The 18,308-nt window shown below is 34.4% G+C and overlaps 1 protein-coding gene across 2 annotated transcripts in view; it reads right to left on the bottom strand.

Annotated features, from left to right (window-relative positions):
• LOC127977820 (voltage-gated potassium channel subunit beta-1-like) overlaps positions 1–15,390 on the bottom strand; it is a 133,081-nt gene extending 117,691 nt beyond the window's left edge. Inside the window, exons 1-2 of one of the 2 annotated variants that reach the window (XM_052582961.1) lie at positions 15,283–15,390; positions 14,449–14,539 (exon numbers count right to left, since the gene is read on the bottom strand). In XM_052582961.1, coding sequence (XP_052438921.1) covers positions 14,449–14,516 — 68 coding nt within the window. In that variant the 5' untranslated portion in view covers positions 14,517–14,539; positions 15,283–15,390. Of the gene's footprint in view, positions 1–6,709; positions 7,102–14,448; positions 14,540–15,282 lie in introns of those variants that run through there. The other variant, XM_052582958.1, reaches the window with a different exon arrangement.
• Positions 15,391–18,308: the final 2,918 nt, after the last annotated feature.

Raw genomic sequence — 18,308 nt, forward strand, 5'->3', positions numbered from 1 at the left:
CGAGACACGGAAGTACGCAACGAAGCATTGATGGATAGCTGCGTGCATTCAGAATTAAAGGCTGTGGAAAACTGGTCAGCTATAGAAGTGTCAGCAGAGGTGGTGTAGCTGTTAGTTATGCTTTTGTTTAAGGTTATTTTTAGGAGACAGACGGAGTCCCATAAATAACCTCAAATGAATTTTCACACTTGCAGGACTTTCCCTAGAGCACGAGTTCATGACTGAAAACAGATAACTCACTCTCTGCCATCACAAAATAAACTCAGTCAACCACCCCAAATAGTTTTATTGTGCAGTAATGACTGGATTGGCTGCACAATACATCAGATCCCAAAATGTATCATCTGCTAGTTTTTATTATTATTATTTTTATTTTATTTTTTACTTGAGGCCAGGTCCCATTAGACAGCCCCAGAAAACATCCAAAGGGACTCATGATGACAAAATAAAATATGAAAATTAATTAGATTATTATTAATATATATATATATATATATATATATATATATATATATATATATATATATATATATATATATATATATTCTTTTTTTTCCATCAATAACAAATATCAATACTATAAATAGATTATTGTTGTAAATCCAAGATTCAGTTGTAGCATTTTAAAACTATGTTCTTTTATTTTATTTTATTTTTGTTTTATATTTATTTAGAATTATTTTAGTATTAGACAATTATTATTTACTGGCCAAAATATTGTAATATTATAATGTTATTAATATGTATTATTTTTAAAGTAATAATAAATAATGAGGATAATAAATAAAAAAATAATTTTACATGTGATTAGAATCTGATTGCAGAAACATGTGAAAGTAGCATTACAATTAATTTAAAATTGCAACCACTAACCAATCAAAACTAGTATTTCAGACAGGTTGCTGTATTCCATCAACAAGGAGAAACCTAAAGCCATTCAGGCCTAGTAAGACTTCCATTCATTGTCCCCATTTAAGCATCCATTTCAGCTCCATTTCTTAAGCATAGTATGATCAAGTGTCTGTGCTTGAGATGGACAAATGAAGGAGAGTTGTATCTAACATACCACATACATATATATATATATATATATATATATATATATATATATATATATATATATATATATATATATATATATATATAATATTATATATTCCATTTTTTTTTTTTTTTTTTTTTTTTTTGCCATTTAAAGATAATGATCTGCAATTGCATTGCTACGTGGATTAATGATCTGGACACCCCTGGTAGGGTAATAATTTAGGGAGTGAAGGCCACAAGAGGTGTCATATATGTCCTAGACCTCACAACTCTTGTTGTTATTAAATATGATCTGTCTGAGACTAATTATCACTGAAAACTTGCAACTTTTTAGTCCTTTAATGTTTACAGGTTGAGAAGAAATGTGAGAAACGTTTTATTACTAGATGATCAGGGTCCGTATTCACAAAATATCTTAAGGTTAAAAGTATCTCATGACTTGCCAATGTAGAAGAAAATCTTTAAAATAATTCTGCTATAAGAGTATTTCACGAAGCGTTTTAGCCTTGAAACTAGCTCCTAAATCTGTGTAACGTTAGAAGTAGTGTAGAGGACTTCTGAGTCACTATAAGACCAAGCCACAAACTATTCCCAAAATGGCTGTTGCCAGCTATCTGTCTCAGAATGTAAACATTTTAGAAACATCTGACGATAACGAGCTTTTAAAAAGTTACCACCTTCGGTATTGGAGGTTATCCCAACTCCAAATTTTCCTTTGATTCTATCATTGTTTTCATTAACCAGTTGGGCAAGAAGTAAGTTCTTGCATCCAGTTTGTTTTTCTTTTACATTTGCATGTCTTAATCTCATGTTATTTGAATATGGCAGCATAACATCACCCTCTACAATATTTCTAAGTATCTCAGACAGAGACCCCTCCCCTATCAGCCAATCATTGTGTGCACAGTTAGTAAGCACGCTGACAACATCCATAGCAACAAGGTCAACCCCGCCCTTACTCTTAGCTTAAGACTACTCTCTATTCCTTAGTAAAGGCTTGTCTCAGCAGCTTGGTGAATAGGTTTTAAGCTAAAAACTTTCACTGCTATTTAAGAGAACTAGAAGTAAGATAAAATGTTTTGTGAATATGGGCCCTGATCTCTAACAGCAATTATGTTAGCATCTCGAAAAGTGTCTGCATTTTGAGTTGGCTAGTAACAAACAAATAAAGATAAAGATAAACACACAGAAATACAAATATGAGCATACTTTACAGGGGTTGTTTACTCAAAAATACTAAATTCTTCAAAAAAAAAAAAAAAATCCTGTCAACAATTATTCACCCTTGCATTGTTTCAACCCATTAAGGCATTCTTTTTTTTTTCCTTTTTTTTTTAACACAATTAAGATATTTTTGAGGAAATCCGAGAGATTTCTGACCCTCCACTAACAGTAACTACCATGCTTAGGTCCAGAAAGGTAGTAAGGACATCGCTAACTCTTTCCCCATCAGCATTTTCAGAAAAAAGTTGCCAGTCACCTCCAGCGATTTTGATGATTTTCACTCAACTTTGATGGCCTGTAGTTTATTTTGCTGTATGAAAATTTGAATATGCAATACACCAAAATAAAGATCAGAGCCTCTACTTTTAAACAAACAAAATAAAGAAATCTGTTTTATATAAGAGATTGCTCTTTTCTCTGTCCTGTTCATGAGTGTTTTTGTTCGGGAGTTTATGTATTTGTTCAGAAGATGTGTAATAGCGCTCCCGAGTGTATAACAGTGAAAACATGAAAAGCCATAAAACTTGTCTTTGGCAGGGAAGCGTTGTCCTCTAAAAGACGAGATTACTCGTAAATTGTGGGGAAATAGTTAAAATAGTCCATATGCAACACGTGCATTACAAACTGACATACATTTGTTTTCTTTGCACACAAAAAGTATTCTTGTAGCTTCATAAAATTATGGTTGAACCACTGATGTCACACTGATTATTTTAACGATGTCCTTACTACCTTTCTGGGCCTTGAACATGGTAATTCCTTTGTTGTCTATTGAGGATCAGAAAGCCCTCGGATTTCATCAAAAAATATCTTATGGCTTTGGAACGACAATAATAAATGAATAATAAATGACAGAATTAAACTTTCTGGGTGAACTTCCCCTTTAAATTCCAAGCATCCCTTTGGAAGAATTCTGTGTTATTTTTAAAACAATGTATCCCTGATTAAAATGTTATAAAACAAGTTGATACAACAGCTGCATTTTAATAATAAATAAATAAACAAACAAATAAAAAGCTGTAATAATAAATCTATCATCCTCTTAAAAAATATGCAGTGGGTCTGATTCACTAATCATTGCGTGGTTTATTTAGTATCTCTATGCAAAAAATATCCGTTAAAAATCTTTACCCAATACACATAACAAACAAATAAATTTGTTCTTAACCTTGTTCTACATTCAAATAAATAAATAAGTCTGTAAAAAGTGCACAAATCACTGTAGTAATATTAAGGAATTTTTCATTTATATTTTATACAGGTGATTTCTATGTGTTTTGAATTTTGCGGGGTAACGAAAATAAAGCAAAATTAACAGTGACCTGTTAATGAATTTGGAATATTCTAAATTATTGGCCTAAGGTTACTTATTTGCATAAAACACACTCAAAACATAAGGGCTTTCTGCACATCCTTACAGCTTTTCATTACACATGATGCTTTCTAAAAAAAAGTGTTCTTGCCTGAGAAACGTGCAGCAAAATCCTCGAGCAATGCCAAGTGTGCCATCCTCAAAACCAGTTCAAACACAAAGACCTTTTATACAGACCCAGATTACAGACCTCTCACAGCCAGCTTTACAAACCCAGATCTGCACTGTAATACAGAGAAACCTTGCAACAGAAAGATCTGTGTAAAATGTCTTAATACAAACATATTCCAACCAAGAGAGTATGTGGTTTTTGTTTATGTTTGGTTTCTTTATAATTACATTGTTTTGTGAATTTAGAATACATTTTAGGGAGAAAGTTATTGGTGAATCATGATTTTCTTTTTTCATGCAAGCATTCATAAACAGATTTCTTGCACAGTTAGTGAATAACACCCACTGTTACTAAAAATGTACTTGATAATAATAATAAAATAATAATAATAACTTTAAAGCAACACTATAATAACTCAGCAGCCCCATTTCCCTACTAAAGTAACATTTTCCCACTGCCTTAAAAGTGTTATTTTATTTTTTTTCACCTCAGGTACCTGATTATATTAAAACTTAAGAATTAAGATCAGTAACAAAAATTCTCCTGAAAAATACAGGTGTAATAACTGTGTGCCACAAAACAATTCATAAATTCACCTATTACTGGAATTATCGATTACTTTTACACTTACTTTAAACAAAAATGTCAAATCTGTGCTAGGTCTTTTGCTTCATGTTTCAAAATAATTACACTAATATATCATCCGTAAATGCAAACTAAATTTATTATAGATACTTATATAGCATTTATTTTTATACGTGTGCCATCATAACTAAATAACTAAATATGAAGCTGTAGTAAACTATAAACAAGGTAAGAACACTGTGCTTCTCTATGTCTGTCATGTGTCTTTCTGTCTCACGACCTATTTCATCAGAAACGTTTTCATCTTTTAGAAAAACAGAATAAAAGGCCCCCAGCATTCTCACATCCTATGTCTGCAGGGCTCTAGCATTAAACCCTTCCATTAACCTTTTATGCATGCTTCATTTTCTTAAAGACATAAAAAGCTAAATCAGCTCAAAGGCAAGACTTCTGGAAGAGGGTTAAAATAGAGACATACACATACTGTGTGGCAGGATGAAAAGATTTGGAGTAGAACACTGATAATGGCAAGCATCCCATTAGAGAATTAGAACCGCAAATAAAACTAAATTCCCTCAAACGCTTACAACAATCTTAGTTTTATGCATTCATGCTAAGGGTAAACTATACATCAGCCACTGCTGTATCATGAATTGAATTCCTTAGGAGAAATAAAAATAGAAACATATAAGACTAATGTTGTTGTACAGTACAGTTCTGAATGAATGAAGTGAATGTGAATAGTATGTTTGAGTTTATACTGAATCTCTCACTTTTGATTGCAGTCTATGATATTTTTGTGAGGAGACTTATGCACACGTCTCAATATGTGTGATGTCAGAGGTGAGAATGCTGGTTATTTGTGGATCTTTAAGGTCAAAGGCCTGAAACAGCGTCAAACTGTGAAGTAGAGCCTGTGGCTTGATTAAAATATGACACAAACTCAGTTAAACTGTGTCAGAACAAATCTTGATAACGTCAGATAACTTTGGTATAGGGGTATGTTAGCTTAAATTTAAGTATAGTTTACACAATTAGATAATTCCAAATTCCAAAGCAATGCTTCATTGTGTTCAGTCTGCGGTGTAAAAAGTTCACATGAGCAATTATAGAAAAACACATGGCCAGGTCAAAGTGTCTAAATAGTTTTTGGTCCCAACATTTTTAGAATTGTTTTTTTCTGGTAGTCCACTGTATGAAGAGTGTTTGGTTATAATATATCACAGTTTATTTTTCTATCCTCACTTACATAAATATAATGTCCTGTACCCATTATAATATCAAAATTATATCTAGTGTCTAAATCATTTTTGGTTTGACTGTAGAGTATGTTTATTTATATTTACTTTCAGAATTAATGCTAAATGCTAATTTCACATAAACATTAGACAGCTAAGGATAACTTATTGTAAAGGTCCTTAACCTTTCTCAGGTTAAAGACCTCTTGGAAAAACCTCTTATGGACTAAAAAACTAGTCCATAAAATCAAATCAAATCAAATGTTTTGGGTTTTTGGGATTATGTTATTGAAAAGAAATTATCTTGTGCCAATGGCATTTATTTAAAAAAATACAGTAAAACAGCAATACTGGGAAAAAATTATTACTAATTAAAATATATTTTAAAGTGTCATATATTAACGTGATGGCAAAGCTTTTCTTCAGCCATTACTCCAGTCTTGTCACGTGTATCCTCCAGAAATCATTGTAATATGTTGATTTCCAGGTAGCAAGAAACATTTCTTATTATTAACAGTGTCGTGCTGCTTGATATTTTTGTGTAAACTTGTGTTTCACAGGATTCTTTGATGGTTAGAAAACTAAAAAAAAAAAAAAAAAAGCATTTACTTGAAATAAAAATGTACATCCTTAAACAATGCATCCTTGCTGAATAAAAGTATTAATTTCTTAATCATTATTAATGTTCAGAGTCACTTAAAAAAATTATAATGAATGTAAAAAATGTAAATCTTAAATGGCATTTAGGCCAACTTTACATAACTATTTTAGCCAAGGTATTTATATGAATGTTGTATTTTTGTATTTTCATTTTATTCACAAAAAAAAGCCCCTCACTGAAGACCCCTAACCTATTTGTTTTTAGTTAACAATGTAGGTCAACGACTGCCCATTGCAAGATTTCTCCATTTCATTTCACAAACTTTTGTTATTTTCACAAAATCAACCAAAAGCTTCCGTGTTCATGTTTTTACAATGAAATTCATATCAACAAACACATGGAAAGAGATAATGATCTCATACCTGAGACTATTTTGGCCTTAAACAAACAAAGACACACTGTGGGAAGGCTTTCTTAGACATCAAATCCGCCCGCGAGCAAACAGCTCACATAACTCTGCTTTCAGGACTCACCGGTAAGGCATGCCAGTCTCATAAGCGACACTATCTTCTCTGGCCCGGCCACACAGCTTCAAGTACCAGTTGGTCTCCATCTCCCTGATAAGAAACGCTTTTCTCGCCCGCAGCAGCGCCCCCTGCCGGTGCTGAGCATGGCTATCACGAGTGCTCTCTTGAGAGCTGCGTTGGCCACGGTGCCCTGCCAGAGAAGCAGCTGACTGTCTGCGGTGCCTGGAGGGCTCCTCGGGGCCCCCTCGACCCACCGAACTACTGCGAGCTGCAATCATGACCGGCAGGGCCCCCTCCCCCCTTTAGAGACTGGGGGAGTCTCGGTGCAATCACAGTACGCCGAGAACGTTCAATCAAAGGATGAATAGCTTCCTGACTGCGACTCACTCACGGTCAGCTATTCATTTCTTGGTCTTCTTTCTTTCTCTTTCTATGTGCGTGTGATCTCCTTCTCTAGCCTCTCTTATAACCTCCCTGCGTGCTGAGGATGAAACCAGATCTGGCTGAGCTCTTGGGTCCGGCTGTAGGGCTGGGAAGGGCCGGGTTGGGTTGGGTTGGGTTGGGTATGGCAGAAGACAAAGTCAGCAGGCTAAACTTGGGTTAAAGATGACTAAATGCTAGTTAATGTTGTGAAAAACCATATGAAACCAGAAGTGGCCCATGTATGTGTACTAAAGGTTGACTAATCTAACATTTAGAAGAGAAAATGTTGAGCTTCTTTCAGACAAATGGACTATACTAATTTTAATCACGGATTATTATTATTTTTATATATTTTTTCAGAAATACATATTAATAATATAGGCAAAAATGCTTGAGAATCATGGTCATTTTTCTTTTATTTTATATTTTACAGTTTTAACTTTTTTTAACAACCTGTGTAAAAAACAAAAACAAAAAAAAAACCTACAAATATTTTTAAGCCTGTATTAAATTGATTAAAATAGATTTATAATGTTACAAAAGACATTATAAGTGCTTTTTATTCATCAAATACGTAATCCTGATCTGATCAGAGAAAGATCAGTTTCAACAAGCATATCAAGTAGCTGTTTTCAACAATGATAATAATAAGATTTTATTTCTTGCGCACCAAATCAGCGTATTGGAATGATTTCTAAAGAATCATGTGACACCAAAGACTGGATTAATGATTGCTGAAACTTTAGCTTTGCCATCACAGAAATATATTACACTTAAAATATATCTTAGAATTTTAAGTTGTAATAATTTTTCACAGTATTACTTTTGTTACTGTATTTTTGTTCAAATAAATGCAGCCATGAGTATAAAACAGCACACCCACCCCCCCCAGCCCAAAATAAATAAATAAAAAATAATAAATAAATATATATATATATATATATATATATATATATATATATATATATATATATATATATTACAATTTTTTGATAAAATAAGCCAGCTTTAGTAAGTATAAGAGACTTTTTTCAAAAACATCCTACCGACCCCAAACTTATGAACAATTGTATATATCATGGACCCCATTTTTTCATGGACCCATTTGTTCTACAGTAATAATAAACCTGCTTAAGCAGGATAACTGGTGTACAGCATAAACAGACTATTTTACAAAAGGTGGATTGGGGGAATAGAGCTTCAGTATGTCTCACAAAAACCTCCTGCTTCAACAGGACATAAGTCAACACAGACAGGACAGACAATTGCATTCATCAAGCCATTTCACAGGCATTACTTTCACAAGTCGGCACCCAGCGGTTCCCAACAATATCTCATAATCTCCTTTTAGCGTGACTGCAGGTGCTCGGATGAAGCTCACTAAAGCTTACACTCACCAAACAAACAGAAAGTTAAAGAGATGATTAAAAATGGCGAAACGTTATCTTTCTATATTTAACCATATGGAATAGTCTTCAGGGTTTTTGCACAATTTCTGATGTCAAAAGACCAGTGGTTTTATCGCTAGGATATGCTGCACTTGCTTATTACTGTGATGATATCATTCTCAAGTACAGTGCTTATAAAAAAAAAAAAAAAAAAAACCTTCTAAGACTGCTGTAACCTGCAACTTATTCGCTTTCACACAGGCACACACCTGAACATCTGCTTCCTAAATTGAACACAATAAAATGGATCATTAGCATGTTTTAAAATGCAGAGTTTGAAACAATTTAAAAAAATTAGAACAGTCCTTTGGGTCATTTATAAAACTAGGTAATATAATCTTAAAGTAATTTACCTAATAGATTCATGCTTACCTCAAGGGTCCAAACGAGATAAATATGGAAATCATTCAGCAATCATTCAGCTTGCTTATCCAGAAATGTGTCTTTCCCTGCCACCTAAACCAGCATAAAAATGAATCCTTCCTCTGATTATCAGCAAAAAAAAAAAAAAAAGTTTTATGTTGTTAAAATTTCCTCTCAGGTACTTCAGAGGAGTCTGGAACCTTATTTCACGCTTGAGTAGAGCAGTTTGAAAGCAACCTGAAAGTTTCTCACCTGAAGGTTACAGATAAGGACGTCCCAAGACAGGCTCTCTTAATCAATTTCAGCAATGTGCCAGCATACATGCCAATGGGCGCAAAACAGGAGTGATCGATGTTCTCTGAGTCCATCAAATCTCCTGTCAGACTTGTGCCAACGCTAATACCAGAAAACACAGGAAAACAAAAATACAATCTAGGGACTTTTGGAGTCGAGATGTGAGCAAGTGCCTGGCACAAACCCCTATGCTGATCACAACTGCAAATATGATATATACGTACATTATACGCTTGAGTATCACTTTGCTCGTGTTGATTAGTCACAATCACTCAGGAATTAATGGGTAATCAAATAGGAATTTTAGAGTAACCCAATGCCACTCTTTCAGATATTCTCTGCAGCCCACAGGCTCTGACCTCTCGGGTCACATTTCCAAAGATGAGTGCTATTCTCAAGGCTTAATAATTGATACAGGTAATGTCTATCTGGTCTGGCTGATGATTGGGGTTAAGAGTATATGTGTGTGAGGTTTTGGCTTGGGCAGAGTGGTTTGCGAGATGGAAAGTGAGAGCTAGCAGAAGGAGAAGCTAAAGAAACCAGAACCCCTCAGAGTGGACCTTAGATGTGTCGTGGAGAGGAAACCGGAGCACATGTAGGTCAGTCTTTGGCCTGATGACAAAGGTGAGAACGCCGTTATTCACGTATGAAGCATATCGGACTCCTCTCATGCTAAGGGTGAGTGTGAAACAATATGCTGAAAATTTACAGCAAAGACAGAGGAGAAAGTGTCGTCTCGTTTCAGACAAGGTAACTAAACTCCTTCTCCACTGGTGACCATTACGCCTGTGTACATCCATCAACAGAGGTCACGACCTCTGGACCCGGTACTGCAGTGCTGACTCTGTTACAGTTGCTGCCCCATTGCTCAAATGCTAAAGCAAAGCCTGTTACTATGACAGCAAACATAACATAGATCACAAATACACTCACACATGCAAACAAGAACCAAACAGTCACATCGTATACCATTACCAGCTCTGGAAATGTATATGGCCCCAGAGAAAAAGCCAAAGAAAAAATCTTTCTTAAATTAAAAAGAAAAGTCACGGCTGCCTGTGAGAAACGAGGAATGAGGAGATCGTAGGAGAATACGATGATAACAGTCTTTGTTTATCCACACTTCAGGGAACACAGTACGGGCTGGAACACACACGTAGAACAACCAGAAAACACATAAGACCCAACAAGGAAACATGGGGCACACTAGTGATGTCCGCAATTGAAACACTGCTTCATGAAGCTTCGAAACCTTCGAAGTTTCAAAAGAGTGGTTCGGACCGCGTATCAAAATGCCAAAGTCACGTGATTTCAGTAAACGAGGTTTCGTTACATTATAACTGTTTTGAAAACTTTCGAAATTTCAACAGTTCACCTTAGGGGGCGATCTCTGTGAACCCGTGAATCATGTGAGTCCACTGATCTCACTAGAGGATGAGTAGCAGTTAATAGTCTCTTACTGGCCTGTTTAGACAAGCTCTCCATAAAACAAACAAAACAAGCCCTTGCTAATTAACAATAATTATTTTATAGACGCATAGGCCTTTTAAACAGACACTTAATTTTAATGGTATTTTATTGTTTTGATTGTGTTTAATATATTACACTTTCAAGAAAGCGTTTTCATTGGGTTTTTTTGTGTATGTTTTGGTCTGCATTGGAGATTTTTGTTGAATTTACACAGTTTTGACCAGCAGGCACCAGCGTGTGGTGCTTCGAACGCGTCGAAACAGTGAATCAGTCGGCGAAGCGTTTGGTTCAACTGATTTGAAGCTTCGAAGACTTCAAAGGTTCGTTTCTCCCATCACTACTGCAGACTACACTTTAAATAATAATCTGAATGAGGGATACACAGGTGAGGGGAACCAATTAATAAAGAGACAACAAAGACAGGAACAGAAACGACCAAATAAGGGCACATAAGAGAGAACCTGGGTTATGGGGAGCACAACACAACGAAGAAAGTCCAATCCTGACAGTCTGAAGACAATCATAGTTGGAAAAAATGTAGGACTTAGAAACCGTTTTTATAATTTAAGTATAATGTCTCATGTTTTAAGAATTAAAAAATAAAAATAAGTAAAACAAATATAAGTTTACTTAATTTAGTTAAAATATATTTAGTTACTGTAGATGACAGGGGATTTTATTTGTACAAGTTAAAGTTATAATAACAATAAACAATAAAACCCATTACAAACGAGGCAGTTGTAGCATGGGGACATAATTACTGATTATAATGACTTGTACTGTCTTTTTACACGTTGTGTTGCACATCGCACAGCGTAAACATATAACCATGTCTGCATTTGTGATCGGAGAAACAACAAACAACAAGTGCTACCCTACCAAATTTCGCATTTGAATCATCAGTGGCAAATCCTTTACATATGTAAACAGCCAGGGGCTTGTATGCACTAAGAGCTTGTAACACTCCAAAGAGAAAAGAAAATGTAAATTGCATCATACAACCCCATACAACTTAAATATTGAAATCAAAATTGGATTGTACTGATAATGAAATGAGCTAAAACCAAGTATACATTGCTGTAATTAGCCTACATTTACAGACAAAGTTCACGTACTTTAGTGGTCAATTTGTACATTTTTGTAAAAGTGCCAGTTTAGCTATTCAGTCCGATTAGTTATTTGAAAAAAAGCTACAGTTCTGCATTCTGATTGTACTTACATCCTTGCACAGAACAGATGGCTATATGGACTCATATCCTGCTATTTCCACAAATTAAAATCTGATTTTATCCCAAGAGTAAAACTATACACCACTTTAACATTGTGAGGAACGAGTCAGGAAATGAAGCATTTCTAAGAGAGAAGGGATTACAAAATATAATGGGAGAGGAGGAATGGAAGATAAATTACTGAGCAATTACTTAAGCCATGATAATGCAGAAAAAAGATAAAGACTGAATCACTGATGAAGGAGGGATTGATGTTAGATCTTGATAGAAGTTTAAATGAAGTGGTGCTAAACAGACAATGTTCTAGATTGAAAAGTGTTCAATTTGGCATTGACAAGACCGGTTGTGTTCCTTTCTTTAACACACAGACACTCACATTGTGCTGTTTGAGTAGGGGTCAAATAGGTTACTTAGTCTGATATAATTCATCAAGCCAAATAATATTGAGTCATAGCCAGGAGAGCTTCAAATATAATTGTCTTGGTCCCAAGGGCTCTCATTCAGCCAAGTGATTTTACTTCAATTGTGAAGGCTGGAGATTAAAATGAAAGGGGGGAGAAATAATGGAATGATGACTGCCTCTTATCTAAAAGAGCCAAGGGAACAGCTTTATCTCTAGTGGATATGCAGAGCAGAAAAAAAAACACAGCAGTTTCCATAATTAGTGCACATGAAGAGGCATCAGAGATTGTACGAGAAGAGAGAAAGAAAAGGAGCAAAGAATAAGATTCTTTCTCTGTGTACCCAAATGCCCAAAGCCCTGTCCTTCCATTCTAGAATGGTAAACAGATTCTTCTCAGCTACTGTGTAGCAAAGCTTTCCTGACAATCTGGTGTCTAATTACTCCAGTATGCCATTCTAACCAGACAGAACAGCTGTTCACAGGCTCCACTTCTTTCCACACACTTTTAGATTCACGCTGCACCATTTCTCACCTTCATGCATGGTCCAAAATTAACACTCACCCAGGGTTTGGCTAGTAAATAAAACTCGCAGGTGGCCAGTAACTTTATTAATAACTACAAAAACCAAAACATCATAGGCCAATGGGTTGATTTGTAAGAAAGGGTGTAAACACAAAAATAAGCACATCAGACCTATAAAGTTATAGGCAACAACAGAGTACACATAACCCTAAACCAGGAGCCTATGTTAAAAACAACCAGCAAGTAAAAGATCACTCTCTAAAAAAAAAAAAGAAGCACTGTACACTCTTTCATTGTGTCTAGCCTTTCACAGCAATAGCTCAAGTAAACACATATCTGGGGGCATCTGGTCCATCTCCAAATGTGTCAATACACTTATGCCACTGATTTGCATGATTTGCAGAAATGTACATCAATAGTCAAATGGCCAAAATGATATTAATAACAATTAACAGGTTACATTTTTAGGTGGTCTGCTTCAGTGATCGTTCATGTCAAAATGACTGAATTGGAAATCAAAGCTTTACTGAAGCCAATTTGAACAGATAAACAGTTCAAGGTAAAATGTAGCTAGCATTTTAACACTTGTCAAAGGTTTTATAATAGGCTACCTCCCCAAAATATAGGCTATTTTACACGGTTCGTGTAATTCAAAATTGAATTTAATGAGAAAGGAAACATTAACATAGACATTTTCAGCATTTTAGGCCATATTTGAAAACATATATATGTCATATATGTCTATTTGATGACCGCAAGATGTATTTTTTTAGTGTTTGCTCATCTACAGTACGTCTATAGGATGTTTCCTATCAGATGTCAAATAGAAACTTATTAGATGTCTTTAAGAAGTTTATGATTTAGAATGTATGTAAAACTTACATCTCACAGACATCTGTCAGATGTTTGTACACAGCAGATGCTTTCCAGATCAAGCAATCTTTAACAGACATCTTGTGTATAAACATATATATATATATATATATATATATATAAATTTATGCAATTAGCAGATGCTTTTATCCAAAGCGACTTACAGTGCATTGAGGCTATCAATTTTTACTTATCATGTGTTTCCAGGGAATGGAACCCCCATCCTTGCGTTGATAACACAATGCTCTACCACTTGAGCCACAGAAACACCTATATATATATGGACATACAATAAATGTGAGAAAAACTGACGCTATAGAATAAGATCATGAAGTTATTATGTGCTCTTTGCCAGTTTTATTTTCCTTGTTTATTCTTTCATTTATAATGCTGTCATTGTGTTCTACAGTAATAGACAAAGACAGACCTTTTAAAAAAACTAATCTACCATGACACCAGTCTGAATGCAATTATCAGCTCTAGCTACTCTCATCCGTCTCTCTGCAGAATGAAAACATCTCAAAGGGTATCTCATGGACCAGATGTCACCTTTCAGCACAAACACCCGAAAAGTGTCACCTTTCAGAAATGCATATTGTTTTAACGAATGCATAATCAAACACTTGATTGGATGTAATGAATCAACACTACGAGAGTTCACACAGTATTCTATTTGTTTGTTAGATATGATCATGATTCATCAAAATGCTTTTTCTCACCTGTAGGGCACTTTTGAACCTCTGCGACATCTGTCACTGTCATCTGTCATGTCTCGTTCTGCCTCCATTTTATCTAGAAGATTTAGCCCACCTGAAAAGCATTTATTATACAACACTTGAGCAGACTGTTAATGGAGGTCTCTCAGAAGCTCTCAGCAGTTTCTGTCATCATAGAATAACACAAACTACTGCCCAGACAACAATCTGTTGATGATGATTATCTGCTTGGTAAATAACGTGTCTTTGAGTGGTGAGCTTTTTTAAACTCTGATTCATTCCCACTCTGACAGTTGATGGGACTTGAGTCATCACAAAGTAAAGCTAAGGTGCCATTTAGATTATCCATTTATTTATTTATTTATTTATTTATTTGAACATCAGCTACAAAATAACATGCATATCTTACATTTTCTAAAAAAAAAAAAAAAAAGTTTAGTATATTGTAAAATTATTATTATTATTATTATTTTTTGAGACTTGTGATGTACACATAAGTGGATAAAAAAAGATTTATTTTTAAGAACACCAAACACATAGCTCAACCTTCTTTGGAGAGTTCAAATCATTCTGAACACTCTTACCACTCTTAACTTTTACATATACGTTTCTGACATACATCATAAAAAGCCTGCAGAGTGTTTAGTTATCTGACATGTTGGAGTAGAACCCCACAGATTCACCATGAACCGAAGGGCAACCCTTGACACGAATCCCATCCTCCAAAATAGTAGCAAGCGCATGCATCCTAACACCCACCATTGGATTGAATCCATTATTAATCGCAGCGCTTTAACGAGTTGTTCACAAAGACCTGATGAATTATTAAAATCATACCTTGACAGGTCAGTTGGTTTGCATTTATCAGTGCTCAGTGTTTTCAGTGGTCAGTCCAGAGTTGAATGGCCACTTGGCCTTTCTGCCAAGACCATATTCAAGTATTTTGTTTACACCACAGCCACAGTTACCAGGCACACACACATATAGACTACAAAAGGTCTTCCTCAGGCACTCTGGACTATTCCTCACTGAGGGTGTGTTGTTACACATCCAATTATAGAAAAAATATCATCACTCCACAAGGCATCTAGAGTGGCGAGTGGCATTAAGTGAGCCATGCACACTCATTCTGTCTCACACACCTCATAAATATTGTTTTTCCATAGAATGCACAAACTTTGGCCTTAATTCAAGAAGCTATAGTGGGGTTCAAAAATCTAAAAAGTTAAATGTGTTCAGAAATGACATAAATTATTGTTTTAATAAAAAATAAAATTTCTACCAAGGGGGTAAAATTATGGTGCCCGTAAGGTGACATGTTTGGTTCACTTAGTTTTGTCGTGGCCGCGACATAACTCGTGGAAATGTGATAATATATCATGGCCACGGGATATTAATTTGAGGGAACGTCATATTAACTTGTGGTAACGTGATATCATGTCATGGCCAGAAGATATATTTGTTGAGGGAACGACATCCTTATGTCGTGGCCTCGAGATGCTTTGTTGAAGGAACGGCATCCATTTCTCGTGGCCACGTCTTCTTATGTTGATGAAATGACATATTTTTCACTTGGCCACGAGTTTCAAGATTCATAAACATACCTGTGTGACCATAGCAACCAGGGATTATCAGAAATGGATTAATTAATATTTTATTTTAAATTAAGAAATCATTACATTATTTATTTAAAAAAATATTACATCATTAAATTGTTATATTAACCATAGGCCTTGGCTACCATGCTGTATTACGTGCGATAGTCAACATTCAAATTTATCATGAATAAATGTTACATAAAATGCATAATATAACATAGGCCTATTAGACATTTTTTTAACCAATCCTAGTCTTGTCTATTAACTGATCGTCTTCTCCCCGTATTATTTGTTTATTATTATTAGCATATTATTATTGGTTATATTTTTATATTTGTTTATATTCCATTTTCCCCTTGATTTCAATCTCTTTACTTTACATTCTGAATACTTTTGTAAATAATAGCCTACTGTAAATGCTCGATATGCCAGTAAAACTTTGATTTTGCTGACTGGAATTTTAACTGGAATGCAGTTTCAACATTTCATTTTATTTCGGCTACTTAGTAGACCATAATTATAAATGCTATAGTGTTTCGATGAGGAATTAATAATCCACATAGTTTAATTGATCATCACACATGGGAAAAAATACAATCATAAAGTCAAAACTTTATAGGCATAACAGTCAGTCGTTTATTTACAAAATATAGCATATGGTAGGCTATAGCATAATTATACAAACAGATAATCCTGGGTTGCTATGGTCACACAAGTTTGTTTATGTATTAAAAGAAAAATATGTCATTCCCTCAACATAAGGAGTTATGATCACGACATAAGGATGATCTCGTGGCCATGACATATTATCTTGTTTCCACAAGTTACTATGTCGAGGCCACAACAAAACTAAGTGAACCGAACATGTCACCTTGCAGGCACCATATAAAATGCCCCCAAGTCATACAAAGCAATTTGCTCTACAGAAAAATCTGAATACATGTAGTTTTAGCTTAAAATTTAAAAAAGAATACAATAATTATGAATTATAGTCTATTTGAACAATTTTGTTAGCTGATGCTAAGTGGTTTGGTAATTAGCTAACTGATGTTAATTTGAGGTAATTTTTAAATATAAATTTCAAATATTTTTTATTCAACCAACTAGCTAGAATACATCTGATGGAAAAACAAAGGATTTGACAATCAAAACATAGTAACTACAGTAATTAAGACTTGGGGGTATTTTACCCCACAGACTATGTTTGAGAAAAAATTCTGCCATTCTGAAAATATAATTATTTTTCTTAAATAACACAGGATCCCGGCCCAACTTAGCTCATATCATATATAACTGTGATGTTCCACAAAACAATAATCTTTAAAACCCTCTTTTCTTACTGCCGAAAATTAGATCATTTCCTGTGAAATCCATTTTCTCTCCAGTACATCACCAGTGTAAGCTTTATGGAGAATACTTCTACATCACTCTTGTCAATGTAGTCCATAGTTACAATAAATGAATGAATGAATTTTTAAAAGATGAACAATGTTCTTTAGAACGGGAACTGTGGGAGGTTTATTCTCCAAATTATTAAATATTAAAAGTAAAGAATATTCAACAGGAAATAGGTAGTTTCTTGTAACTTTTATTTTATGAATAAGATAAAGCAAAGAGACAACACAATGCACATGTTTTTATTAGTACTGATTAAGGGCAACACAGTGAAGGCCTCAGCAGAGTCCTGTTCAGAACTGGGTACCCCTTAAACAGTTCACATTAGATGCAATTTGTGTATGAATCCATGATGCCTCCCATATATGTCTAAAACACATGCAGTCTAATCTAAATTTGAAAATTAATTTTCAAATCCACAAATTAATTAACATCATAGTTTACAGAATTTTCACAAAAATATACTTCATTGTTTTCTTTAGCAAAACTATTGCAATAATTATTTTAAATTACAAATGAGAACCAACAGTTTTATTTATTGTGTTTTTTTCCAGTGGAAAGAGATTAGTTTATGGACCTTCAATGCTTCCACCTGCTGTCAGACATCAGTATTACATTTAACTCTTTATTATCCTTTTAAAACTTAAATTTGCCTCGTAAAGATTTGTTTTATATTGTATGATGTAGTGCAGTTTTTTTTTTTAAGTATTATTATTTTTTGTAATTTGATCAACTAAGCTACAGTCATACAAATATCCGAGCACAAATTCCTGCTCATTTAAAGGGGCTGTTTCATTTTCGTATTCACTTCTCTTTATTTGTTTCTATTTTTATAATTTGTAGTGTATTTGTTGTTTAAACTACCAAAAA

This window comes from Carassius gibelio, chromosome B18 (genome assembly GCF_023724105.1).
Source record: "Carassius gibelio isolate Cgi1373 ecotype wild population from Czech Republic chromosome B18, carGib1.2-hapl.c, whole genome shotgun sequence".
NCBI lineage: Eukaryota > Metazoa > Chordata > Actinopteri > Cypriniformes > Cyprinidae > Carassius > Carassius gibelio.